At 51.6% G+C, this 25,469-nt stretch overlaps 8 protein-coding genes across 8 annotated transcripts; 6 read left to right on the forward strand and 2 right to left on the reverse strand.

The window, feature by feature from the left end:
- Positions 1–1,033: 1,033 nt before the first annotated feature.
- Positions 1,034–1,832, forward strand: A1O5_10186 (uncharacterized protein; the record flags this gene model as incomplete). The annotated part of the gene is made up of 2 exons (XM_007750764.1): positions 1,034–1,756; positions 1,785–1,832. The coding sequence occupies 2 exons, from the start codon at positions 1,034–1,036 to the stop codon at positions 1,830–1,832; spliced, it is 771 nt and encodes a 256-aa protein (XP_007748954.1).
- Positions 1,833–2,507: 675 nt separating this feature from the next.
- On the forward strand, positions 2,508–4,819 carry A1O5_10187 (CAMK/CAMK1/CAMK1-RCK protein kinase; the record flags this gene model as incomplete). The annotated part of the gene is made up of 3 exons (XM_007750765.1): positions 2,508–2,993; positions 3,340–3,584; positions 3,640–4,819. The coding sequence occupies 3 exons, from the start codon at positions 2,508–2,510 to the stop codon at positions 4,817–4,819; spliced, it is 1,911 nt and encodes a 636-aa protein (XP_007748955.1).
- A 931-nt stretch (positions 4,820–5,750) lies between these two features.
- On the forward strand, positions 5,751–7,556 carry A1O5_10188 (uncharacterized protein; the record flags this gene model as incomplete). The annotated part of the gene is made up of 1 exon (XM_007750766.1): positions 5,751–7,556. The coding sequence occupies one exon, from the start codon at positions 5,751–5,753 to the stop codon at positions 7,554–7,556; it is 1,806 nt and encodes a 601-aa protein (XP_007748956.1).
- A 624-nt stretch (positions 7,557–8,180) lies between these two features.
- On the forward strand, positions 8,181–10,214 carry A1O5_10189 (uncharacterized protein; the record flags this gene model as incomplete). Its single annotated transcript, XM_007750767.1, has 2 exons — positions 8,181–8,547; positions 8,605–10,214. 2 exons carry the CDS (start codon positions 8,181–8,183, stop codon positions 10,212–10,214), a joined length of 1,977 nt encoding a protein of 658 aa, XP_007748957.1.
- A 1,074-nt stretch (positions 10,215–11,288) lies between these two features.
- On the forward strand, positions 11,289–12,897 carry A1O5_10190 (uncharacterized protein; the record flags this gene model as incomplete). The annotated part of the gene is made up of 2 exons (XM_007750768.1): positions 11,289–11,785; positions 11,853–12,897. 2 exons carry the CDS (start codon positions 11,289–11,291, stop codon positions 12,895–12,897), a joined length of 1,542 nt encoding a protein of 513 aa, XP_007748958.1.
- A 4,531-nt stretch (positions 12,898–17,428) lies between these two features.
- Positions 17,429–18,293, reverse strand: A1O5_10191 (uncharacterized protein; the record flags this gene model as incomplete). The annotated part of the gene is made up of 2 exons (XM_007750769.1): positions 17,429–17,652; positions 17,750–18,293. 2 exons carry the CDS (start codon positions 18,291–18,293, stop codon positions 17,429–17,431), a joined length of 768 nt encoding a protein of 255 aa, XP_007748959.1.
- Positions 18,294–19,713: 1,420 nt separating this feature from the next.
- Positions 19,714–20,610, forward strand: A1O5_10192 (uncharacterized protein; the record flags this gene model as incomplete). Its single annotated transcript, XM_007750770.1, has 3 exons — positions 19,714–19,929; positions 20,046–20,155; positions 20,298–20,610. 3 exons carry the CDS (start codon positions 19,714–19,716, stop codon positions 20,608–20,610), a joined length of 639 nt encoding a protein of 212 aa, XP_007748960.1.
- Positions 20,611–22,310: 1,700 nt separating this feature from the next.
- On the reverse strand, positions 22,311–22,631 carry A1O5_10193 (uncharacterized protein; the record flags this gene model as incomplete). Its single annotated transcript, XM_007750771.1, has 1 exon — positions 22,311–22,631. One exon carries the CDS (start codon positions 22,629–22,631, stop codon positions 22,311–22,313), a length of 321 nt encoding a protein of 106 aa, XP_007748961.1.
- Positions 22,632–25,469: the final 2,838 nt, after the last annotated feature.

A 25,469-nucleotide genomic window follows, 5' to 3' on the forward strand; every position in this document is an offset into this window, starting at 1 on the left:
TGTACTGGTAAACCGCGAACCGATAGAGCGATCTGAGCGATTCGAGATTGCATGGCAGGAAAAATGTCATGAGACTTTCAGGGAAATTGTATTTTACAGCAAGACGAAGTCACGAGGCATTCAAAGGTGTGGGACGTGTGCCGAGCGCCTTGGGTTGGACTAGCTGATATGCCCTCGGAATGCATTCTGCTAGTCGTTTACTACCCCTTTTCTGAAGAGAGTCTCTTGAAGATGCGGTTCGATAAATGGAGGTTTCTGTCGACGCGTTGAGCGCGGGTCAGCTTTGTCCCGGAGGCGGGACATAGTTACACTGATATATATGCATGATGTCAACGGGGCAAAAAGGGGAATGCGGCTCGCGCTCGAGGATTAGCGTTCGATTGATGCAGGACACGTCGATAAGCTCACGGCTCCATATCGTTGACAGGCCTCCCTAGGCTCTTCCCTGGGTTTGTCGCCGTGCCATATCTGGGACTGCCGAATGGGAAGAAAAGACGATCAGAGGTAATGGTGATGTTGACGTGACGTGTTTGAGCCTCGACAGTTGAAAGGTGGAGTGCTCGGCTGGTGCTAGCTCGCGGCCAAAAGTTGTTATCGGCTCGTTAAGCCTGGTTCCCCTTGCATTGGAATGCCTGAAACGGCCGAATCAAGGTGTGCATGACCCTCCTCGGGCTCAGGGGTACCACCATCATGCGAGCTCTGTTTCTGCGAATCCCCGATGGCAGTCCATGTGAACGACCGATAGTCTGAGTGGGTAACATGCTTGGGAAAGGCTGCCGCGGCAGGGTAAGATGATTCTCATCATTCGGGCTATATAGGTGCTGGGCCGACCGGAGTAAGCGGATGCATCAAAAGGAAAGGAACAGCCGTTGCGATAGGAAAGGGAATCTTTTTTCTCCCATAGCTGTCTTCTCTGCTTTGGACCATTCGCATCCCACCCGTGTACAAATAATATTCCTCGATGACGATGCGATAGGATAGACTCACCAAATACGTGCCCATCCGCGTTGCTTGCGTTAGCAACCCGTCAGCCATGGCCCATCACCAACGGAACTCATCGATAGCATCCTCCACCAAGACAGCCACGCCAACGGACAGCTGGGAGTCGTACTTTGACTCTTGGAGGGTGGAAGACGACGACATGCCCGACATGGCACCACCTCCAGCGCCCACCATCATCGAGCCCGTGATAGTGGATGACGAACTATACCACCCGGACAGCCTCCTGGATGCCCAATTCAACCTGGATCGGGCCCTGGATTTGGAGCTGGACTGGGATTTCCAGGAGTATCACCACGACTATCAGGACAGCTGCTCCCCCAAGGTGTTTGGGAGATTGAACGACGACAATCCGGCCAATAAACGGCATGCGATTTGCGTCTCGAATCGGCGGGCAGCGGCGGCGGCATATTGTCAAGGACAAAGTCGAAGAGATCGTCGCCCTATGCCAGTGATACCAATGACCAAGCGGCCTGATGACGTTGATCGGATGGCAAATATGGGGATGGCTGGGATGGCCCAGCCTCGTCAGCCATTCGCGGCACGGCAGGAGGATCCGAGCAGATCTGGCCATGGCCATGGCCATGGCGCATTTGCGAGGAGCCTGCAGAGGCACCAGCGCCGGTCGGATTGCTGTTTATTCGAGGGCTTGAGCCTGGGGTGTCCAAGTAGCAAAAGGCCACACCGGGCACCACAGCGCAAGGAGCATTTCAGAGGGGCAGGAGGCGTGGGGAACCCACCACAGGCGGAGCCACTGGTAAGTTTTTGCCCCCCGCAGTGCCTAGGGTGGCTGTGGACAGCCCTTGACAGCTCCCTATGATTTCATCGCCTAGCACCTCTATACCCACACTCCCTAGCATGCTCGCGACTTACGGTGCCTTTGGTGCCTATTGCCGATGCTTGGTGACGCCCACTTTACGTGTTCCACAGCAGTTCGCACCTGGCTATAGGGCCTCACCAGCCCTCATTCCTTCACCTAGGACCCCTCGACACTTGCCCCTCCAACCTCGCGTCTTCGTCACACATCCGTCACTCTCTCCTTCCACCACCATTCATTCTATCTCTTCCTATCTTCTATCTTCATCTTGACCAACATCTTCCTCATCTGCTCATCCGACCATCTCGTTTATGCTTCTTCGTTTATGCCCAGGACTTCCTCCTCCTTTCCCCCTCCGGCCCGGCTTCCACCTTGCAGCGCCATTTCGAAACCAAGACTGGTAATTGGCACTTCGCCTTTTTCCGTCAAAGCTGCGCTCCGCTTATCCTGCTGCTGAATCATCCGCCTCACCATTTTCTGCAACCACCAAAATCTGGGCCCCAGGACCCTGCCTGCTCCTTGCCTCCTACCTACTGCCGTGAACTTTTTCTACTATCCCGCACCTCATCCTTGGTCACCCGCTGGCAGCGATCGAAATCTCTTGAACCTCTCTTCCTCCTCAGTCCACCTCTCCTCTTCTGTCTTCACATTGCCGCTCCGTTTGTTTACCTGCTCTGGACCATTGGCTAAAATGAGCACCATTCAGAACCTCAAAAACTTTATACGTCATGGGAAGCAGGCCCGGGTTGCCGAACCTCCCCGCGATCATCCCACTACCAACGTCTCTCCAGTTCATGCCCAGCAGCAGAAGTACCACCACGGGGTCACCGATCCTGTAGGCAACCACCATAGACAACCACAGCAACACATTCAACCTCAACCTGGTGAATATTTGGTGGCGGCTGGTGACAATCGAAATGTGGCCGCTCAAGCCGGAGCTGCCGCAGCCCATGCTGCGGGCAAGAACCAGAAGATCCAAGCAGACATCGAAGCCATCGTCGCTGAAGAGAGGGAAAAGGCCAACAAAATGCCCCGATACCCTGGCCTCGAACGCTTCATCCTGGTAGAAAAGATGGGAGACGGCGCTTTCAGCAATGTCTACAAGGCCAGAGATACCCAGACTGGAGACGAGGTCGCCATCAAGGTGGTCCGCAAGTTCGAAATGAATTCGAATCAGGTATGCCGCGAGTCATGGGACACCGCCATGCTCTAGGATTTTCCTTCTGCCCCTTCCACCCCCCTTCCCCCTCTTCGGCCCTGGCATTGCCGTTCCCAGCATTGCACCACTCCCCTCTCTTTCTCTTTCCACCGTCCCTTCTTTCTTCAAGACAGCTTCAAAACCAACCTCTTCTAACCTAGGGCGATGCTCACCTTCATCCGAACTTCAAAAAACAACCAAAAGGCGTGGAGGTGCGCACTTCCATCCTATTCGAAACCTTTTCTTCCCACATCCTCTTTGACCCAATTGACGCACTGATCCACTCCTTACCTCCATCGGAACGAAGACTAACCTCTTCTCATAGCGAGCCAATATTCTCAAAGAAGTGCAGATTATGCGCCAATTGGACCATCCCAATATCGTGAAGCTCATTGACTTTTCCGAGTCCCGACAGTATTACTATATTGTTCTCGAGCTGTGTCCGGGTGGTGAATTGTTCCACCAGATTGTCCGCTTGACGTACTTCAGCGAAGATCTGAGCCGCCACGTCATTACTCAAGTCGCCGAGGCGTTACTTTATCTGCATGAAGAGACGGGTGTGGTCCATCGGTATGTATTGGGGTTGGGAAATGATATATCACGCGTGAGGCTAACCTCGCTCCAGTGACATCAAGCCTGAAAATCTTCTGTTTTATCCTATACCGTTTGTCCCAACTCGTATTCCAAAACCAAGAGGCCCCGACGACGAAGACAAGGCCGATGAGGGAGAATTTATTCCAGGTGTCGGAGCTGGTGGCATTGGTCAAATCAAGATTGCCGATTTTGGCCTTTCAAAAGTTATTTGGGATTCTCAAACCATGACGCCCTGCGGTACAGTTGGCTACACGGCTCCCGAAATTGTGAAGGATGAAAGATACAGCAAATCAGTTGATATGTGGGCTCTCGGCTGTGTGCTGTACACCCTTCTTTGTGGTTTTCCTCCTTTCTACGACGAGTCGATCCAAGTCCTAACGGAAAAGGTTGCTCGGGGCCAATATACTTTCCTGTCGCCGTGGTGGGATGATATTTCGAAATCAGCACAAGATCTGGTCTCTCATCTTTTGACTGTCAATCCAGACCGGCGATATTCGATTCAAGAATTTCTGAACCATCCGTGGATTCGCAACGTCAATGAACCTACCTATGCTGCTGCAGATGCTCCACCTCTTGCCACCCCTCTTCATGTCCGGCAAAAGGAAATTGCCCAAGCAGGCAACATTCCTGCAGAGTTCCTCACCACTCCCAACACGCCAGGGGCCAGGCGAGCGGATTTCAGATCGCCTGGTGCTGTCAACCTACGCGAAGTGTTTGACGTGGGTTACGCCGTACACCGACAAGAAGAGGAAGCCAAGAGGAGAAAGAACTTCAAGCAAGGCTACCGAGGAGCGGGTATGCCGGGTGGATTAAATCCTCTGAATGAAGATGACGATGATGAGGATGAAGATTACGAGGAGGAAGTATCTAGCAAGGTGCCGAAGAATCAGCAACCCGCCGACGTGTCCAGCATGGAAGCGAAGATGCGTCAAACCAACCTCGGAACGCAGCCGTCTGCAGCGGCCCAAGCGCGAGCTGCAGCAGCGCCGGCTAGAAGCCAGCATCACAACAGTCAACAAGAACAGAGAGGTTATGGCCAGCATAGCGCGGCGGTGGCGGCGGCGGCCAAGCAGAGCGTTGGACAGCGGAACAAGCAGCCGTTCGAACTGAGCCTGGACAATTCGACATTGTTGGGCAGGAGGAATAAGATGGTAGCCGCGGCCAATCCGAATGCGCCTTCGAAATTGAGAGAAGAGCTGAGCGTGAGATGACGCGGACGAAGTGGGAGGGAAGTGATTGGAAGGCAGGCTATGAAGGATAATCCGGCAATTCCGCTACTCTCTTTCTGCAAGAACCCACGGGCGACGAACGCAAGAAACGGAGCGTTTAGTTGATATTACGCCTTGTCAAAATTGCGCCTAGGAGGCTCGGCTGGAAGCAGCACGCTTACAGGAGAAGGACCAGCAGCAACCTAATGAACGTCAACGGGTCCTAGAAATGAATGGGACATGACGATGCAAGAATCCATTTGAGATATTTCCTTCTCTTTTTCTTTCTGTTTGGTTCTGGCGTCAGGGTGTATATGCCAATGCCATGACATATGCTCGGTACGGAGCACCTTGTGTAGAGTCACATGGGAAATAGGCACGTGGCCGATGTACGACTGAGGATGTACGAGCTACTGGGCACAGCAGGCTCTTGCTCTCCACACCACCACTTTTGCTTGCTTCCCCTCATTCTTCCTGCATTCGTTGTCGCTTCCAGCGGACAGTACATACCCAGTACGGAGTACTGGGTAGGGCCTTGGGACTTCGTACCTCGTAGTAAACTACATTCCCATCTCTCGTTAAGAGCCATCTCCACACCAACGGCCACGGATATGACCGATCTGCGTGCTCAACTTTTTCTCGCTATAATGCCATTTGCAGGGTTTGGTACGGTGGCAGCCTCTGCGTTCCTTTTTTTTTTCTCTCTTCTCTTTTGCTCGTCATCTGCCGTGTCTTGCTGAAAAAACTGTGCCAATTGCCATCTCACAAATACGAATACATATACCGGACTAAACAAAGACGTCCTGGCCTCTTTGCTGAGTTTCCATCTCCTTCACCAGTTTTACGCCACAAGCCAGGATCAACTCAACAGCTGATCTCCGCCTCTAACCATTGAACCATAAAGCTTCCCTTTTCTCCCGGAGGAATACAGTCCATGACCTTCCAGCACCCCCAAGAACAGCAACAATACCACGGAACTCCCCTGGGCCAATTGAGATTGGCTCCGGACGCAACCCCTCCTAATCCAGATCAAAATCAGCTTTCCCAACAATCATACTCACAAACTCCATCTCACCGAGAACCAAGCCGTTCGCCATGCTCAACCCCTGAAAGAAGCAGATCTTGTTCGCTGTCTGCTGGTCAAGACCCCAAGAAAGAGTTATGGAAGGACAGTGACCAAACGCTTGATGCCTTCACCTCTGCAACCAGAGAAACCGCAGAAGAAGCCCAGAAGAAACTGGGTCGTATGGCTGTCAGTGATACGAAAGAGATTCACGAAATCTCTGAACTTGAACGCCTCAGTGTCGGGCCGCTGCAGGCGACATCTGCGGCACCATCAATCGCTGCAGCACCATTCACCACTTCGTATTGTTGCGATCTCGAACAGTCGCATAGTCACGACGCCTCGGGCAAACCACGGCCCGGATCCTCCTCTTCACCATCATCCAGCTCCAGGACCCCGACATTGCACCAGGTGCCCAGTGGTTTAATCACGGCCAGTCGGGTATCCACTGATGCGTACGGGAATACGTATCCAGAGGGCGGCAGGGAGGCGTGGTTGTGCGTGTTTGGCTCTTTTTGCGGGTTGATGAGCGCTCTTGGGATGATGAATACGCTGGGAACATACCAGGCATACCTTTCCACACATCAACTTCGAAGCAAGAGTGAGAGCACCATTGGCTGGATTTTCGGCATCTACGCCTTTCTGTCCTTCGTCCTGGGCGTACAGATCGGGCCGTTGTTTGATGCCAAAGGGCCCCGTTGGTTGGTGCTTGCTGGGTCTGTTTTTATGCTCGCTTCGCACCTCCTCATGGGGGTGTGCACCGAGTACTGGCACTTCCTGATCGTAATCGGCATCGTAGGTGGGCTCGGGACCTCTTTGGTTTTCACGCCTGCCATTGCCGCGATTGGTCACTTCTTTCTGAGAAAAAGAGGCCAGACTACAGGCCTTGCGGCAGCTGGGGGTTCTATGGGCGGGATCCTCTTTCCACTGACTCTCCAGGCACTGTTCCCCAAGATCGGCTGGGCGTGGTCGACTCGAGTCTGCGCACTGATTAATCTGGTTCTGTTGATGTTTGCGAACCTCTTCATCAGATCGCGCCTACCGCCACGGAAGGCCACCAAAGAAAACATTCTCCCGGACTTCCGGATTTTCAGCGATTCGGTCTTCGCGCTGACCACAGCGGGCGTCTTCTTCGTCGAATGGGGCCTTTTCGTCCCATTGACCTACCTTAGCAGCTATGCCTTGAGCCACGGCGTCTCATCCTCCTTTTCGTACCAGATCATTGCAATATTGAATGTCGGCTCATGCTTTGGTCGATATTTTCCGGGATTTATCGCCGATAAGGTCGGGCGGTTCAATGCCATGGTCGTGACCATCTCTTTGTGCCTGGTCTCTACGTTGGCGTTCTGGCTCCCAGCCAACGGATCCATTGCGTTGATCATCGTCTACGCGTTGACCTTTGGGTTCGCCTCCGGTTCAGGCATCTCGCTGACTCCCGTATGCGTGGGCCAGTTGTGCAGAGTCGAGAATTATGGACGCTATTATGCGACTTGCTATACTCTTGTGTCGTTTGGATCCTTGACGGGCATTCCGATTGCGGGACAGTTGGTGACAGCGTGCCAGGGCGAATATTGGGGACTGATTGCGTTTACTAGTTGTAGTTATGCTGCGTCGTTGACCATGTTGACGGCGGCAAGGGTGGCTGGTGCGGGATGGAGTTTGAAGGTTGTATACTGAGTGAGTGACGAGTGCTGGAAAATTGATGAAGACAAACACCAGTATGTAGAGAGATATTGCAACGAGAGATGAATCACTGAGACACACAAGCCGCTCTCTCTTTCCTAGCTTCGCAACGCTCTTATGAGTCGTCTTGCTTCGTATCCCTCTAGATGTTTCAAACGCCAGACCTGAAACGACTCGAGCAACAGACAACCACCCCGCTGACTAGGCGGCGCATATTAAGGAAGGGGAAGAGAAAGCAGCGCCCGGTGCCACATCGGATCAAAATATCCGGGATTCGCAGCCCCGCGGAAATGAAATTGCTAAACCGTCAGTCTTACAGCAAATGGGGGCGAGAAAACTCAGCTCTTTCTCGGTAAGCAGATCGTCCTCTTTTCCTTCTGAATGTAAGCCAACAGTCTTACCCCAGCCTCTCCCCCGTACTCTATTCTGTCAGAACTTGCGGGCCTCGTTAAATGCCCGGACGAGGAAAAGTGAACTCAAGACAACTGTCGGGACCGAATCCTAGCCAAAGACTTCACGCTTCGTGGTGCCAACTCCATTGCACTCGCGAGCTTGAATGATGTACAAGTATCCGGCAGTCCGCAGCTGGTGCCGCCTGCATTAACTACGAACCCGATGATGGACGACCGGGGTTTGATCCTCGATGGCGATGCCACTGCCCAAGATGTTTACAGCACGCTCCATGCTGAGGAGATCCGTACCTTGTTGCTGGCTCCAGGCAATAAAGGCACCCCTATCATCTGTGAGATGCAAGTGGTATCTTCTCCCAAGAGTACTCAGTTCGAGGCTCTGTCCTACGTCTGGGGTGAAACCATCCCATCCAAAGTCATCTCTTGTAACGGCTTTGACTTTCCTGTTACGGAATCTCTGTACACTGCCCTTCTACATCTGCGCTATCCAGACGCCTGGAGACGGCTGTGGGTAGACCAACTTTGCATCAATCAAGTCCAGGGTCAGGAGTTGATGAAACAAGTCGGGTTGATGGGTATGCTCAACCAAGCTCTGCTTTAGATGACATTCCTGCGTGCTCATGCCAGTCCAGGAAGCCTTTATTCTTCTGCATGCCGCGTGATTGTCTGGCTCGGCAAGTATGACCAGAAGATGTCCCTAGCATTCGAACTGCTGCAGGAGACCTCTCTGAGTTCGAGCCTTGTTCGGTCGGATTTTCTGGACTCGTCGAGTGGGCTTTCCACACCTCGAACAAGATCCCTCGCGGCTCGAGGAACTTCCAGGTCTCCACGCTTGTCGCGATATTCTAGCCGTGCATCGAGTTCGCGTGAAAGCCTCACCAGCCTCTCCTCTTCAACTTCTAGCCTCAGTAGTTTGTCGCTCCCTCGGCCAAGGAATAGACGGCACGACACTCCTCCCGCTTTGAAATACGCGTTGTCGATTTTTCAGCACGTGTACTTCACGAGGAAGTGGACCTTCCAAGAGATCATCCTCGCGAAGGCCGCAATTATCTGCTGCGGCGATCTCGAAATGGCATGGAGCGACTTATCTCTATGGTACTTCCACTACGCTTCAAAGTTACGCAGCTCGAGTCTCTTATACGACTCTAACGGCTCCTTTGAGAGTATCCTGACAGTGAGAAACGAACTGGACAAGGGTACACTGAAGCTCAGTAAGTTGCTCATGCTGACCAGGCCAAGAACGAGCATGAAACCCGAGGATGCAATTTATGCCTTGCTGGGCTTAATGCCTGACTTGCTACACGCTATAAAGTCGAAGTCAAATATCCAACAGCCTCCAGGGATAGTGCCTTCTCAGGAAGAAAACTTGTTCTGCCTTTATCTGAAGGTCTTTCTGTATTGCATTGAGAAAGAGCACGACTTAGCCATCATCAGTGCCGCTGGCAGGTACAGGGCCAATGTCCAAGCAACGAACTGGCCAGGCTGGCTGCCGGATTGGAGGCAATCCCTCCCACTTCGGCCGTTGGTCATCATAAGTCCTATGGATCTTGGCCCGGAGTCCGCCTTTGATGAGGACTCTCCTAAAGATGCGCCGCCTTTATCACAAGCCGAGACTTCGCCCATTTACAGGTTAAATTTCCATCCAGGGCCGACGGCCTCATTGATGTCATCGCGGCCCTCTCTGACAGTATTTGGTGTCCGTCTTGGCTGTATAGTCACGCGTCCACTGTCCTGGCCTAGCGTTTTCTTCGTCGCCGACTCACCAGCTCAGTCTATACTGAGCGGCAGCCCTGATGAAAGCCAATTTACTCAACCGCTTGCAACCCTAGCACCGGCGCTCTTTGACGAACCGTTGAAATCTCACCAAGCTGCATATCAGGGGCCAAACCAGGGTTATGCGCGATTTTTGTTGCAGAGATCACTCCAAGCTGGCGCCCAATGTCGCTCCGTGAGGACTTCAGCCATGGTGCAGTCTGGGGATTGGCTCTGCGCCTTCAGAGGCGGGAGTGTATTATACACGGTTCGTCCACTCGACGGGTTTCCTGCTGCCCTCCAAGCAAAGTCCACGTCACCGAGAAGAGGGAGATTGTTACGTGAATCGAAACGGTCAACGTCATCGACTGGCAGTCCACCTCACCATCCTGCTAAATATCTGTTCTTCGGTGAATGCGTGGTGCACGGCCTCAACCCAAGCGAGGTTCTGTCTCATCAAAACGAAATGATGGAATTTGAACTAGTGTAATCTGGGCGTCGGAATCACTCAAATATACCCCTTAACAGCCTCGACAATGGGTGGAGGTTGTTGTTACCAACTGCCAAGGGAGAGCCGCTTGGCTCAGGCTGGCCGCAAAGAGCGCATGTCGATTTGCGAATCCCTGGACCAGGACCAGCAGAGATAGCTGTTCATGAGACCTATGGCTGACTTCCATGTGTTGTCACGAGGACTGAATTGACTGACTTGACTGACCACAGTTCAGCCCTGTCATTCAGTTTGTTTGTCCAACGCAAGGCCACAATTCCGGCCAATGGACCAATCATAGCCCGGTCTCCCCTTGCAGCGTCTAACTGTTCCGGCCAGGCGAATCATCTCGTTCCATCTTTCAGCTCCAGAGCGTATCGAATTCCGGCCTCCAGCAATTTCTTACTTAAGAGCAATGGATTCAAAGAGGGGTCAACGGTGGGCTTCTCCTTCTCAAATGTCATTTTTGGGCTCATGGGCACCTTACCACCCACCGTCCGCCTGAGTCCGGCGGACCTTCGTCCCACTGCAACCTCATCATCGAAGACTCATGCTTGGCCTGGGCATACGCTGAACAACGCAACAAGGGAGAATATGTGGTGCCAATGCATCTCTCCTTGGTGTCACAAAATGCTGGTATGAAATGCAGAGCAATCAGCAGCCTTGCAATCTCCGTTGCTGGGACTTATATGGATGCAGTCAATGCCAAGACGAGGCTGGTAGCCCCTATCACGACATCCACGTACTCGACAAGCGTCCAAGGTTACGAACGGGCTCGGATTCTTCTGCGCGTACATGTTATTACTCTGTCATGATGGAATCCGCGTGGACTTTGCTCACCACAACAGTCGCTCTTCTCCTATCCATTGGCCGGAATAACTTCCGGCCAAAGGGGCATATAAGCAACTGATCCTGCCCCCGGAAACGAGGAGACTCCTCGAGCGTGCATCTGGACTAACCGCTCTCCTGTGTCGTTTTTGCTCCACACGAAGGGCTTTCGACTGTCCAGTTGCTATACTCGGGCAAGTCTACACCACCTGTTTGATCGCTTCAGATCCAACTACTACGCCTGTCAAGATGACATACCTTGTCGACTCACCACCGCTTCCCCCTCTCTCGACTCTCTTTCCTCATATCCATTCCAATGCCGCAAGTCTCCCACGTTCTGCAGACCCTTTCACGGTTACCACCAGCACCGGATTTCTCCCTTGCCGTTCGCCCCTGCTGCGTCTGCCAGCACAATTCAATGCCTTATCAGCGATTCTCGACGACATGCCAATAGTCAAAGCAGATGGCTCGCCTGGTCTGCTCGCCACCTTCAAGCTCGGCCCTCTTATCGACTCGGGTGCTTTACCAGATTTGACCTCTTGTGTTGATGACTTGCGGACCGATACTGGCGATCTCGACCTCGAAGCCATTACCGCCGTCTTCAGAGACTACAGCTTTTTGGCTAGTGCGTATCTCCTGGAGCCTTGTTGGGAGACGTGGTCGAAAGACCATGAAGCCGGCTATGGTTTAGGGAGAGCGGTCCTGCCAAAGTGCATTGCCTCGCCACTAGTGAAAGCAGCGGACATGTAAGTATTCTCTCTTAGCAACGAGCTTCAGTACTTTTACGTGTGCTCACTAATCCTTCCAATATAGTCTCGACATTCCGCCATTCATGTCCTACGCTGCATCATATGCACTATATAACTACTCCCTCGTCAATCCCGGTATCGGTGCAAGCTTATACGACAATCTCCGTCTCATCCGTGCGTTTGAACGCGGTCTCGACCCCTCAAGCTCAGAAGCTGGCTTCATCTTGACCCACATCCATATGGTCCAGGAAACAGGTCCCTTGATTTCAGGCGCCGTCGACCTCCTGTCAATCATCGAAAACTCTCCCAATGATGTATCTTCCGCAGTCTCGGCATTCCAAACTATGCTCTCTGCCATGGCCCGCATCGAATCCCACATGGAACAAATGTGGACCCATTCCCTACCAAAAGACTACCTCTCTTACCGCACATTCATCTTCGGAATCACCTCACAATCCATGTTTCCCAATGGGGTGGTCTACCAGGGCAGCCGCTACGGAGACTCCAAACCCTTGTATTTCCGCGGTGAATCCGGCGCAAATGACAGTATCATTCCCCTATTAGATCATCTGATGGAGATACCCATGCCGAGCAACCCGCTCACGGAGATTCTCAGAGATTTCAGGAGTTACCGACCAAAGACACATAGGGAGTTTCTGGCGTGGGTCATGAGTAAAAGCGCGGAAGTGGGTGTGAGACAGTACTGCACTCATCATGCCTCGTTGCGGAATATGAAAGGCAACAATGAGGCTGACGAGGACGAGGCCACTGCCTTGCTGTTGCCAACATTCTATCTCAAATTACTTGACCATGTGCGCAGTTTTCGCTGGCGTCATTGGTTGTTTGCTAGGGAATACATTATCAAGCGCTCGTCTCATCCCACAGCCACGGGAGGATCTCCTATCGTTACGTGGTTGCCAAATCAGTTGTTTGCAGTCATGGATTTGATGGAGGACGTGTATGGCGAGAGTGGATTGAAGAAGGTTGTGGAGCAGGGTACACGAGAAACGGAGACAAAGGTGGTCAAGGAGATGATGGATAATGTTTCAAGTCAGAGGGAAAAGCTGGACAAGGAGGTTAACAAGTATTGTGCAGAAAGGGGTGCCTGAGCAGACGCATCCATCTGGCATCAGGGCGGGCTCCTCTGACAAAGATGTGGACTCTGGCCGAGGACCCTGTCTATGTCCAACCAGGAACTGAGACTAACGACAACAACTGTGAACAAGGAGCCCGTCATGGTGAAGAGTGTTTATGTTAAGACCAGCGACAATCACCCGCGAATAGTGAATTGAATGTCTCGGCGAAGGTCGGCTAGGATCGGCGCAGAGGTTTTTCCGGCCCCGGTCCCACCCCACCCATTCCTGTCTTGGAAGCTTTGGGCCGTTACCGTTAATATCCGGGTGACAAAGGACCCCAAAGGACCCCATCTTTCACAGCTTTAGTCTCAGATTGAATGCTCGGCGTGCCGAGTGTCTTGACGATATCGGTGCCCATTTAATGAGATACACAGAGAGTTTATTTGAAATACAATCGTGACAACGTCTGTGACACTGGTTGTTAATATCCGGATCTTGTTCCCCCCTCTCCACCGCTGTATAAATACTTCCTCTGCTTTCCAAACTGTCGGGCTTCCTTTCCACACATCATTATGATCATCACCAGTTTGGGTGTCTATCTTTGGTAACTTCTTTTCTCTTTGTTCAATCTCTTCATGACTTCATGGTTGTGAGTAGATGCAAGACAACACCATATGATCATCCTTGAGACTTCCAGGGAATACACAACAGCTTCAGTGTCAACAGCATCTGTCCCTTGGGGCGACAAGCAAGCCTTGGTATTTGTCCCACCTTGCCATGACACACTTGATCTTGCTCAACATGAATCACTTTCGTCAAAGGATTTCAGAATAAACTGCAAAGGCACGGAAAGCAAAGGGCACATGTCTACGTCGAACTATTTCACTCGATCTTCAAGTGCCAGTCAGTGGCAGGTGTCGTTGCTGGTTAGCACTGAAGAATGATCCATATCCTCAGTTGATTCTTATGATGTTGCTGACAATTGAGTTTTGATTAGTATCATGCGACAGATCGATTCAGGATGGTTGAAAAGAAGAACAACCTTCTGTCTGCCTCTACGAGCCACTCGTTTCCTCTTCGCCCAAGAAGTCTAATCCATTGTTGTGTCCTCGCTTCTATCCTTTCCATCCTGGGTACATGTGGAAATCAGCATCTGTTCGTTGGTGGTGACTTCTCCAGGTCTGTCTCCTTTCGTCTCATCAGAGCTCTTCGAAGAGTTCGACATTGAATTGTGTGCTTGAGCGACATCTTGGTATCCCTGCCACCCAAGGATCCGAGGAAAGAGCTGTCCATTTCCAGCTTAACGGATTCAGAAGTTCTCATTTCCCACGAGATGGTGCAGCGGTACAAGACAGAAAAGCGTCTGCTCGAAACAGCTGCCATGTTGATGGTACTCTGGGAGTATCTCGAGACCCCCAGTAGATTTGCTCTACGTCCGAAGTGAGTAATTCGAAGACGGACCAGCCAAATGACCGGGCTACATATATATATTTCTTTATCGGAGGATCTTCCCGCACTCATTTTTGTTGCATTGTGCGTAATCCGACAAAGTCAGAAGACGTGTTCTAACTGTTTTCAGCTTTGTGCAACGAGTGCGCGTGTGCAGAACCGGCGTGGAGTGCATGCCATCAGGCGTTCGATATGCTCCGGTTCCGGCCGCTGCTGAAGTCTTCACTCTGGGGCATCGCACCACCGGCATTTGACATGCGTTGCAGGAGCCCGCATCCATGCTGGCCACGTCCCATCTTTCTCGAATGCATGCCATGAATTGTTGGCGGAGGGCAGGACTCGATTATCAACCTCTTCTATGAGCCCTGCCTGCCACCCGTTCTGCAGAGCAAACCGAAGTCCAAATGAAGAGGCCAACAGGGAAAATATGAATGCATTCTCCAGATTCGGCAGCCTGTTGGAGGCCTGCAAGCCTCGCATCGCGACCTTGGAGGAGGCGGGTAGCCCGACGGACATTGGCCGACCTCACCGTCGCTTTAACCGTCAGCCGGAAAGTACTGATTGAAAGCAAAATTCTTCTCCGGCATCAAAGTCTGGCGTGGGTGCTGGCAGGCTCTGTTCCCTTCTCAAGGACGTCTACGATCGCGCTCTCTTGGGAGAGATGGGCCGTCGAGCAAGTGAGGTGGTGCTGGTCGAATTTTCCGAGTCATGATCGGTACTCCCTCTATCGCTCCCGCCTTGAGCCCGTTGACATGCCTGTTGGCGTGCTATTCACCTATATTACCCGGTACTAGCTCTACGAGGAGTTCTCGACCATCAAAAATATCATCGACCACAGTCCCCCTTTGTACAACGAAGCTAAGAAGAATTGGGTTAGACAACAAGGGTATCATACAGGCGTTGAACAAGGCTACGACACTATATGAAGAACCTCCTCTATGAGTTCCTAAACAGAGGTGCAGAGTATGGTCAGGCTAACAGACAGCGGTTTCGAGACGACATCAATAACTCGAATCATCTGCATATCACGAAGCAAGCTTTGGGCTTCAGGGTGTTCGCTGCCTTGGGGCCAGGTGACCTAAGCACCTAAGTATCCATCACCCGGTGGGAAGCATACAATCCCACTGATACGTACAGCTTCCACAAGATCGGAATTACCTGCCCCCTAACAAACTTCTTCATCGATTCGGTGAAGCGTGACGGGAAGCTGCGGTACATCACGATGTACGAGCTCTTCCGCTCGCTCGAAGACAAGGTCATCAACCCGATCTTGTGTGATCGAGCTTCTGTCTTTGCTTGAGCAACCAATTGACCTTCGGCCGGGACCAATGAGCTTTGCGGAGCGTGTTGATGGTCATGTAAAAGGGGGGCCAAATTAAGCTTGATAAGACAGCTACTGGGTTGATTGATTGGGAGTCCGAAGATGACTGAGCGACAAGGAAACATTATGGACAGCCGAGTGGAACAATTGTTTGTGTAAACTTCAAGGAGCATAACGCGTCTCCAAAGCGCCGATTAGGCGATATCATTGTCAGAGTAGAAAGGCAGTTGGTTATCGAGAGCAGGGAAACTCCCAAATCAGAACACTCGTGTAATCTCCGGTGACCTCGTCTACCGGTGGCGGGGATGCCGATGGTTATCAACTGGAAAACGCATCAATACACTCCGAGGATCAAGGCCTCGTGTCTCGCCATATTCGTCATTTCATTGCAGCCTAGGGGATGTGCAATTTTTACCTCTTGCCCAGCTACCCGTTCTCAATGGCGGCGAAAGGGAGAGCAATCCGAGACTATGACGGCACTCGTCCCAACGCCATCTTAACCTTGGAGCACGGCCGGAAAGGAAGTCAATTGAATGGCACAGCGACTTGGTCGTCCTCCGGGAGACGGATCACCATCACATGTCGGAATGCAAGATACACCCACTTCGACTGTTCGAGGTCAGAGATATCTGAGTGACGAGTCCAAGATGGCACTCACCAATATGGCCTTCCACCTGGTGTGGAGAGTTGGTTTATATGAATGAATGGCGGTAAGTTCAAGTGTCTGGGATTGTAAATTATATTTTGTTACCCGAGGCCGGGATCAAACTAACCATTTCATAGGATTTGCATGGAGTACTCTTTGCTCCGTTAGCTAGTCTCAATGTTTTGACCCGTTACTTCTTTATGGTTACAGCAGCGGGCCAGTTCAAGTATCTGATTCTGTAAGAATATATCCTGTCATCCAAGCTGAAGGTCCTGCTAACCGTTTCATACAGTTGGCGTCGAGTACAATCCGCCTGCTAGTCTTAGCACTTTTAACTGTTGCAAAGAATTGGCGTTGAGCATGCTTCTTCAGCGAGACGCAAGACTCTGAACTGTTGTCTCTGTCAAAGTCGCCACACCAGTGTGCTGGTACGTCGCCCTCATCCACTGCCACCAATGAATCTGATTGCTGAATTTCTAAGTAGTAGAGGGTCAGAAGAGAGAGTCGACAGACAACTTGGACATGAAGAGCCAAGGCCATCAACCCAGCCTCTCAACTGGCCAACTATTGTGGTTTCTGCCCTTCTTTTGAGCGCCAATTTAACAAGCCATCTCTCATAGGCGCGCATGGCGGGAACTCCTTATGCGGTTCGAAACAGGCAAAGATAGGCGCCATACCGATATAGCTGTTACATGTACCACCATACCCATTTCTCAGAAAGTCGGGTGCGTGGTGAACGTCAAGCAATACAGCCTGAAAAGGGCCTGGTGGACAAAGCCGGAAATGAGACTCCACGCGTGCAGATGCTGTGGTGAGCATGGAGGAATAGTAGGGCGATCCTGGGCAAAGCGTGGTGCGCACAGAATGGTGAAGAGACTGAGGCGGTATATGGTGTGCGCAAAAGGAAACGAGTGGACTCAAGACAACAACATCGGAACTGGTATGAGTTGCCCAGTTCGGTTGCACGAAAACAGCGGCTATTCCAGACAGTCGCCATGAGCCATTCCCCAAATATCACTTGTCAGCTCAACCTGTCCATGCCGTTGCTGTTCCACAATACACAAGGATACGGATGTTTCTTGGAAAGCTACCGTCAACCAAAGGTCACAATTTGCCTCAAGGCTGCCGCCATTTCGCCAATGCTTTGTTCACTCTTCCATCTTTCTCTCCTTGCTGCCTCCTTTACTCTTACCTTTCACCAACGACCGCAACATCAACCACATCCACCAAAGTGTGTTGCTCACTTTGCCGCTGTCGTAGTCTTGGTCGCGATCACCCACTTCTGCCATGGCGCAGACAAGATCGGCAAGCTCCTTTTGAACTTTGTAGTGCAAATACGCTGCTGTTAGATCTAGACCGTTGGTGATCCCGCCTGGAGAGATACTATTAGCGCGTGCGGTATAGGTGAAAGAGAGAGGTAGGGAGGGGGGAAGAGAGAGTATCAAGAAATTCCATGGTAGGGTACCTACCAGACGACCAAATCTTTCCATCTCTCTCCCATCTCCTATCCACAAACTTTGCTGCGGGAAATTTGTCCTTCAATTTGCCCAATATACCTCGTGGGCCGGTGATTCTCTTCTCATCCAGAAGCCCTGCATAGCCCGCAGGAAAGCTTCCGGTGCAGATGATCAAGAAGTCGGTCTTGTCGGCTTTCTTGTGCGCGCGGAGGAAAGCCAACACATCCTCGTCGGGGACCAGATTCGGATCTGGACCTGGGATGAGAAGTGCATCGAGTTGACCCGGTTGAACGGCTGGCGATGACAGAGGGTCCGTCACCGGGAGCGTCGCGGAGGACGTCATGGAGGCGTGAGTACCTGACCCGGAGGCAGCAATGTAGTGGATTTCGACCGGGATAGCTAGCTCAATGAGCGGCTTGGGCAGGCCGCATGCTTCGAGGTATTCATGGGTGAGCATACCAAAGAGATCAATGGCCGAGGCATCGAGGAGCTGCACCGGTGGAATCAGGAGGATTCCGACGCGGAGAGAGATCGCCTTTGGGGTGGTGGACGTCATGTTGCATTAGAGGAAGATATTTTGCGATTTAGCTCGTGGACATGGACGTGGTCATCGAGATTATTGCTATAGTGATAGGGAATGGGGCATTCAAAATGCCAGAGAGTCCAGCCTCATAATGCGTGAAGTCGGACATATAAGTACCTGCTCACGACAACGCAAAGCATGGTTCCCAAAGACATTGGTGCCTGATGCTCCGAAGAGAGCGGATGTGGGAATGTATCGTTCTGCATTTCACAGACTTTTTGCGGGAAAGTGAGCAAGTCTAGGTGAAGTCGAGAGATCATTTGGAAATAGTGACCTCGTAAGGTGCTTCTGCAGGGTTATTGAGTCGCCAGGCTCCAGCATTTCGTCTTGACCGAACTCGGTTGAGGAGATCAGCCATTGGGCGAGAGGGAATGGTGAGACAGAATCTCCTGGAGAGCAGAACAGCATAATTGGGGTTCCTTGAATGGGAGATGAGAATTGTCCCAATGTCATCCAACCGGAGCAGAATGAGGCCGAATCATCTTGGATGGAGATGTCTGGCTCGCTGGATCCGGAAAGTATCCGAATTCGGTTAGCGGGGAAAGCGGGCAATGTGAGTTCTTCCGCCCCGAATGGCCTGGGCCGTAGTGGCCTACAGCTTCTCCGCCCTGGAAATTCGCCGAGGATGATTAAGAAATTATGAGTATATTATATGGAGCAGCTCACCCATGATCTGGATTTCTGTCTATTTTGAAAGGACGCATCGCGTGGCGTAGGGAAGATCCTTTTTCCCTCGCACGCCCTCTCGCCAGGTCACAATGCGGCCAAAGCTCCGGAGTTCCTTGGGGGCACGCATTAGCTGCTGCGGCATTCGATGATCCTGGGACCCGGGTTCACCAGATTTACGTCAACAAAGATAAAGGAGAGCAGCCCAAGGAACCAGCCTGGCACGAGCTGGAGGACACTTTGATATGTGATCTCCTCTAAAAGGGAGAAGGGAGGTTGGTTTCCACCACGGCTTCCATCGGACTTCCAAGTTTTAAGTCGGCTCTTATCCGGCGCTTGACCAGATACAGACTAGGCATCTCCATATAAATAGAGACTAGCGTGCTTTCTCCGGCTAGTGAGGCTCTATCCCCAAAAGGGCAAAACCGGCACAGGGCCTGCCACCATCTTTTTCCCATCCATCCAACATTTGCCCTCTACACGCGCCACCAGGATTTTGTTCTTCACCCCCTGCTGGCGTATTTGTTCGGCCCAAAAAGTCACGTCGAACAAACAAATTATTTTCTTCTCTTCATCGCTCTTTCGCAGGACTATGTCCCCGTTTATCAGCATGCGGCGCTTTTCTCGATCCAGTTCCGTCCACAACTCCTCCCAACCCTCCACCTCAGCCTCACATCAGCCAGCACCTCCCACTTCATACACGCCGCCTCTCTCCCATGCGCCCATGATGCCAAATGGCACGACGGGGTCTCTTCTCGACTCGAGGCCCGTGTCGGCAAAGACCAGCTCGAGCTTCGACTTCGCGAATCGGCCTCCCACCAACTACCAGATCACGGCCCTGCCGCATAACGCCATTGGCAATCTCTCGCGCACCGACCAAATCGTCCTGCGACACTTCTGGGACGTCAAGTACGACGAGAACAAGTCTCGAGATCTCCATTTCGTAAGTCTGCGTTGAACTCCTAGAGAGTGAGCCCGAGCGAGAAAGGTGACGTTCAACTGACGGCATTCACCCCCGGGGGTTCAACCCAAAAGCTCAAATTCCCCTTTTTCCCACAGTATCCGGGTCATCAGGATCTAATTCCTTACTGTGAAATCTACCACCTAGTGAAGACTTCGCCTGGTGCGAAGATCATCAGTCTCGGCAGCGCGAACGGCGTCTACATTGGGTGAGTTTTGAGTTCCTGATAAGGCGAAACTATTTAGGATCGCTCTTATTTGTTGCGCGACAACGGGCGACCTGGTCCGGCTCTCACCCGAGCTAAAATATCTAATATTACATGACGAACTGATCTGACAATTCAATCCTAGATTTGAGCTCTTCTCGGGCTCCCAGCTTCACATCGACATGGACGACAGCTGGCAGAACATCTCGCACCACCGTGTCTCCTTCAAGAAATACGACAAGATGCTGAAGGACCCAGCGTCAGACGCGACTTTCAAGTCCTGGCCGAAACCCTTGACGATCGAGTTTCTAGAGGAGCAGTACCAACGCTGGATGCTCGATCTGACTAGTCTCTGCTGGGAGACCGCCGAGGTTAGGGAGCTTGGCGGAGGCCGTGGGGGCGGCGGTGACGGTCCAGAGGGGAGCGTTGACGGTGACCTGAAAGATGAGATGTTGTAGCTCGTTAGAGGTCTGACCGAATCGACCTTGACCGTGAGGCCTTGATGGCTTCCTTGTCAGTTTGGGCGCGCCCGCGCCCTGTTTTGAATCGGGCCGTCGCAGGTTCTGCAATCCAGCCCAGCTTGTGTGCGTACGATATCACAATCATACCCGACACGCAGACCTTCACCAGAAACAAAGTAATTAATGGGCCCTTTTAGAATTGTAGTTGCCAGGAAAAGGTTGGAAAGTCACAGAAATGAGATACGAGGACAAACGGCCCCTTTTTTCCACCTGCCTTGCAACAATTGGTAGTGATTCATAATGACTTGGAATGACCACCGACAGAATCAACCTAGAAACATCCATGTACAGGGTACATAGCCAGGATACTTGTGTACCTCGTACTTGGGTGCACCTTTCTCCGTGACAGATCCTACACATGCCAAGGAGTGACAGATCAGAATCCTCGTCTGTAAACACCCATTGTGTGCGTCCATATCTGCAGGGTGTGTCAAGTGCTGTGCTGGCAGTCCATGTTGTGTGGATGGACGTGGGTGTACTATCTTCCCATGCATAGATGGAATTGGATGCAGCCTGCCGTTGATGTCCAGTAGAGTCTGCGCCTGGCCTTGCGCTGCGTAGCATGTGCCGTGCCGTGTTGATGTGTTCGTAGTACCCTGTACTATGTTTGTTTCACAGCCAGCCCCATGGACTTGCATATCTGCGGTCAACCAAACTGTCTGTGTCTGCCCACTTGATACATGTTGATACATGATCAGGCTGTTACTATGTTCTGTGTACATCTTCAGCGTTAGTGACGCTTCAGACTTACAGAGGAATTGATGCCGCTACCTTTCGAGATTGAAACGCCCACCGCCCCCTTTGTCTGCGAGTTGGTCTGGATTGAAGGACTGGCAACGCCTAACTGTGGCTAACAGGTTCCATCCCTGAAGTCGAGCAGATGTTTAGTCGTCTGCTGACAAGCTACAAAAGTTCCAGGCCATACAGGAACAGCAAGGAAGCCGCTTTGGACGGAAAAGGCTGGCTACATTTCCATCTCATTGGCTCTGTCAAATTACGTGCACGCTGGCAGGCAGCAGCAGTCTCAGGCAGCAGAAGTCTCGGACACCAACATTGCCTTCATCAACAAAAAAGAAGAAGGGAAAATGTTGAATCAATGCGGGGGGTTGCCTTTGGTTGTGAAAAGAAAAGCTGAAGGGTATCGTTAGGTTATCGTAGCCATACTTACATAGCATGGTCTAAACGCTTCTGCCGAATAGATTGCCCAATTCAACCAAGAAGTGACAAGTCATATGAAGCGAACAGACCAAGTCAATTTGCCCGTAGCACTTGCCCCTATCATCCGCCAAAAGCAGCTTGCCACAGGCGCATACGCGGATGATTTCCTCCCGGCTCAATGACTGCCACATAGATATTTTCCACCAATTGCGACCGGCAAGACTGCCTCACAACGAGCGCGAGGGCCTCAACATAGCGGAAAATCGAAGCATTCAAACGTTTTACATTCTCGAATACTAAAACTGAAAACTCGAGTACAGAAACGGCCCGGTTTGCTGAACGAGAATCTCATGAAACCGAGACCCTCATAGGCATGGATGTTGAATGATGTGGGCACCGATAAAGCGCAGCAAGTTCTTCCTTGCGATCGCACTCTTTTCGGATGCTTAACGTCTTGTGTTGTTATCGACTCGCGGCCTTCATGACGGGAAGTACTCTTCTCTCCAGAACGCGTCAAAATCCGCCAGGGACTTCTGAGCAATGAAGCCAATATCCATGACTTTAACGTTCCACTCGACAGATTGCGACTTTCCGAAATGGATTGGGCTGGCAGCTTCCCAGTCGTGACCTTGGTTGAGATCCACGGCGATCGGTCTTTTTGTGAATCGAGGCTCTTCTGGCGGCGGCCCAGGAGGTGGATCTATATAGCTTGGATACACAATGGCGTGAGCCTGCATTTCAGGGCCCATTTTCTTCTGCCCCACGCCCCGCCCTCCGTAGGAGTTAATAGGGACGCACATGGAGTACCCTTGCCGTTTCCTGACAACAGCCGTCTTTCTGATCTCGCTGTGGATAAGCAACCCATTAGGTCCCTCACTCACTCTTCGCTTGTCGAAACCACGAACAGGGGGGTCGCCAGGTTTTAGGCCCAAGGACTCGTGATACAAGAAGGAAAACACTCTACCTACACAAAAGAAGTTGGCACCCTCACTGCGTAACATGTAACGAGGACCAAGCCGTGTGGAATCCGCCGCCAATTGATCCTTGTTATTGCCTCTGAATTCGACATTCTCAAAACCGCCAGCAGTGGGTAGCTTGTGTTTGTAGTGTTTCCATCATAAAAGTTGTGAAGATCTCAAATACGCACGGGATTTCGGTGCATTCTGTCGCTGGTCGCTTGCCCTCGTGTCTCGCTGATAAGGTGCAATTGGTCTTGAGGCAGGCATAGCAAAGGGAGCAGGGCGCACATCTTGTACAATTGCAGCGTCGGCCTGGATTGGAATTCCGGGAGCACTTCGTTGGTCAAAGGCTCACACTGGGGGCAGCCACGTTCCTGGCGCTAGTGCTGGGAATGCTGGGCATGCTGCTGGTTGTACATAGGCCGACGCTGAAGGGTGGGGGGCATGGCCAGCATGGGACACAAACTGCCTTCCATAGGAAGCATCGGCAGGCAATGGATGGCCATAACCACGTGTAGCCATTATGTTGAGACTGAGGCTCTGTGGCCCAAGCGGATCCATGTCATTTTGTTGTAAGGTCCTCAAGCTTTCCTGAAATCTTCGATGCACTTCACCTAAGATCTTTTCGCAGTCCCTAGAATATCCATGCCAGTTCGGGTCGCTAGGATCTTTACGTCCTAGTGAAGAGAGGTAATTGTAGCGATCTTCGGCAATCCAGTTTCTACACTTTTCGATAATTACATATCGCTAGATGCGGCGCAGCGATAGAATGTGATCGTAGTTTCTTATTGCCTGAACTGCGGCATCGAGAAAGCTCTCCGGATCGGCAGACAGAATGCTGGGTCGCGGTCTATAAAGCGACTGCACTCCGGAAAATCGTCGTATTTGATCTGAATAAATCCAACGACAGCGGCAGACGGGCGAGACGCTGCCACAACAGTCGGTGTTTGTGGAGTCGATTGGGACATTCGACTGCTGCGGATTAGTACATTGTTCCTGACAGGATCAGGAACAGCATCGATTCCGTCACGGACTGGTCGAGACTCTCTTCCGCTTCCTCGCAGGTAAATCCTCCTTTAGAGCGAAGGCGATAGGCGCCTCTCTGCGCTTCAGGTGGTTCATGATCATTGGTTCGCGGTGTGTTTCTGACGCTGCTCATATCTTCTTTCAGATCTTCGGCTGATGGCAATCCGACATACGTACTTCCCGAAAAACCATCATTCTCTTGATAAACACCTCCTATGCTTTCGCTCTTACCATAACGGCCTCCAGCTAAGCCCTTATCCTCTGGACGGGCCTTTTTGTTCTGTCCCCTCGACGTCTTGAATTGACTCGGGACTCCTAGCCGTCGTGTTGCGCCATCGGTCTGAAAGTTGATGGCTCTCATAAACTGCGAAGTTCGCTGATATGTATGTTAGCTCTTTCTTATTCGAATTTCTCGACTTACTAGACAGAGTGTCGTTACGGTGAGATGCCCCTGGGTTATTGATGGAGTCGGCGCTAATAGAAAGACTCCTTATAGGATTCGAATCCTGCGAGGAGAGGTTGACTGATGGCGCCAGATGTGGGCGCTCGTGCAACCCGGATTCTTCGAAGACAGAGGCCTGAATAGATACTCTATCCCAATACGCTGTCAGAAGTTCAGCAAGGTCGGAAAGATTCTCAAGTTTGTCTTCCAGAGCCGTTAGGTTCAGATTTTCTCTACAGATCAACAGGTCAGTTGGAGACGACACATCTTGCCTTCACCACAAGGATGATTTCTATGCTCCTCGTGAAACACTTACCTGATATTTCCCTTTGATCCCAGCATCTCAGTCCAGCTCAATTGATCTAAGACCCTCCTTAGCTCTAGCAGGTGGCCTAAGACAAGCTTTGCAAGACTGTGGTTGTGTAGACTGATGTGTGTCGGGATTTGTGTCTTCTCCAACTCGATATCTGAAGCCCATGCTTTTAGATGGATGTATGCATCATGTAACGCAATAGAGGTCGTTTTATCAAGTAAGCCGGAGCGCTCCTTGTAGAGAAATTCATCCAGGCGGTGAATAATGTGCTGATAAACCTCTGAAGGGGCGAATCTTTCGTGATCTAAACTCCGCTCGTCGAAGTGACTGGCATTCGCCGATACAGCGCTGTGTACCTTAGACGATGGACTATCGACTCAGGCCCAACCATCCCCCATCGCTATGGTTGTTGTCGATCTGGATTGTGGTAGTTAATACATACCATGGCAATACATAGGGGAGGATCAAGCGGTATGAAAGCAATCGAGGAGTTGGGATGCCACGGCAAGGAGGTCTGCCACATTTGCGGGGTCAAGTTGGGTCGCAAGGAAATTCATGAACAAGTACGAGGTCAGCAGGCCAGTTCTCTATCTCATGATTTTTGGGTCAACGCAGACCTGGTGCCGATAAAGCCCAATGCTCCGTACTTCTGGCGTATCCACCATCCCTGAAACCATGCCGTTTGACCCGCTGTCCATCATTTGACTATGTGGGGACCACGACTGGGTTACTCAGTTTTCTGGTCAGCTCAATTGATAACCTTAACACAAAAGTAAGTCACTTCAAAGATTGCAAAGACCAGCTTATTTTCCATCCAACGAAGTCGGAAACGACTCGCTTACGCTAGGACCATTGGAAGCGTATATGGTCTCCGCCTCAGCTGCACGAAGCTGATTTC

Source organism: Cladophialophora psammophila (genome assembly GCF_000585535.1).
Source record: "Cladophialophora psammophila CBS 110553 chromosome Unknown aczJe-supercont1.19, whole genome shotgun sequence".
Lineage (NCBI taxonomy): Eukaryota > Fungi > Ascomycota > Eurotiomycetes > Chaetothyriales > Herpotrichiellaceae > Cladophialophora > Cladophialophora psammophila.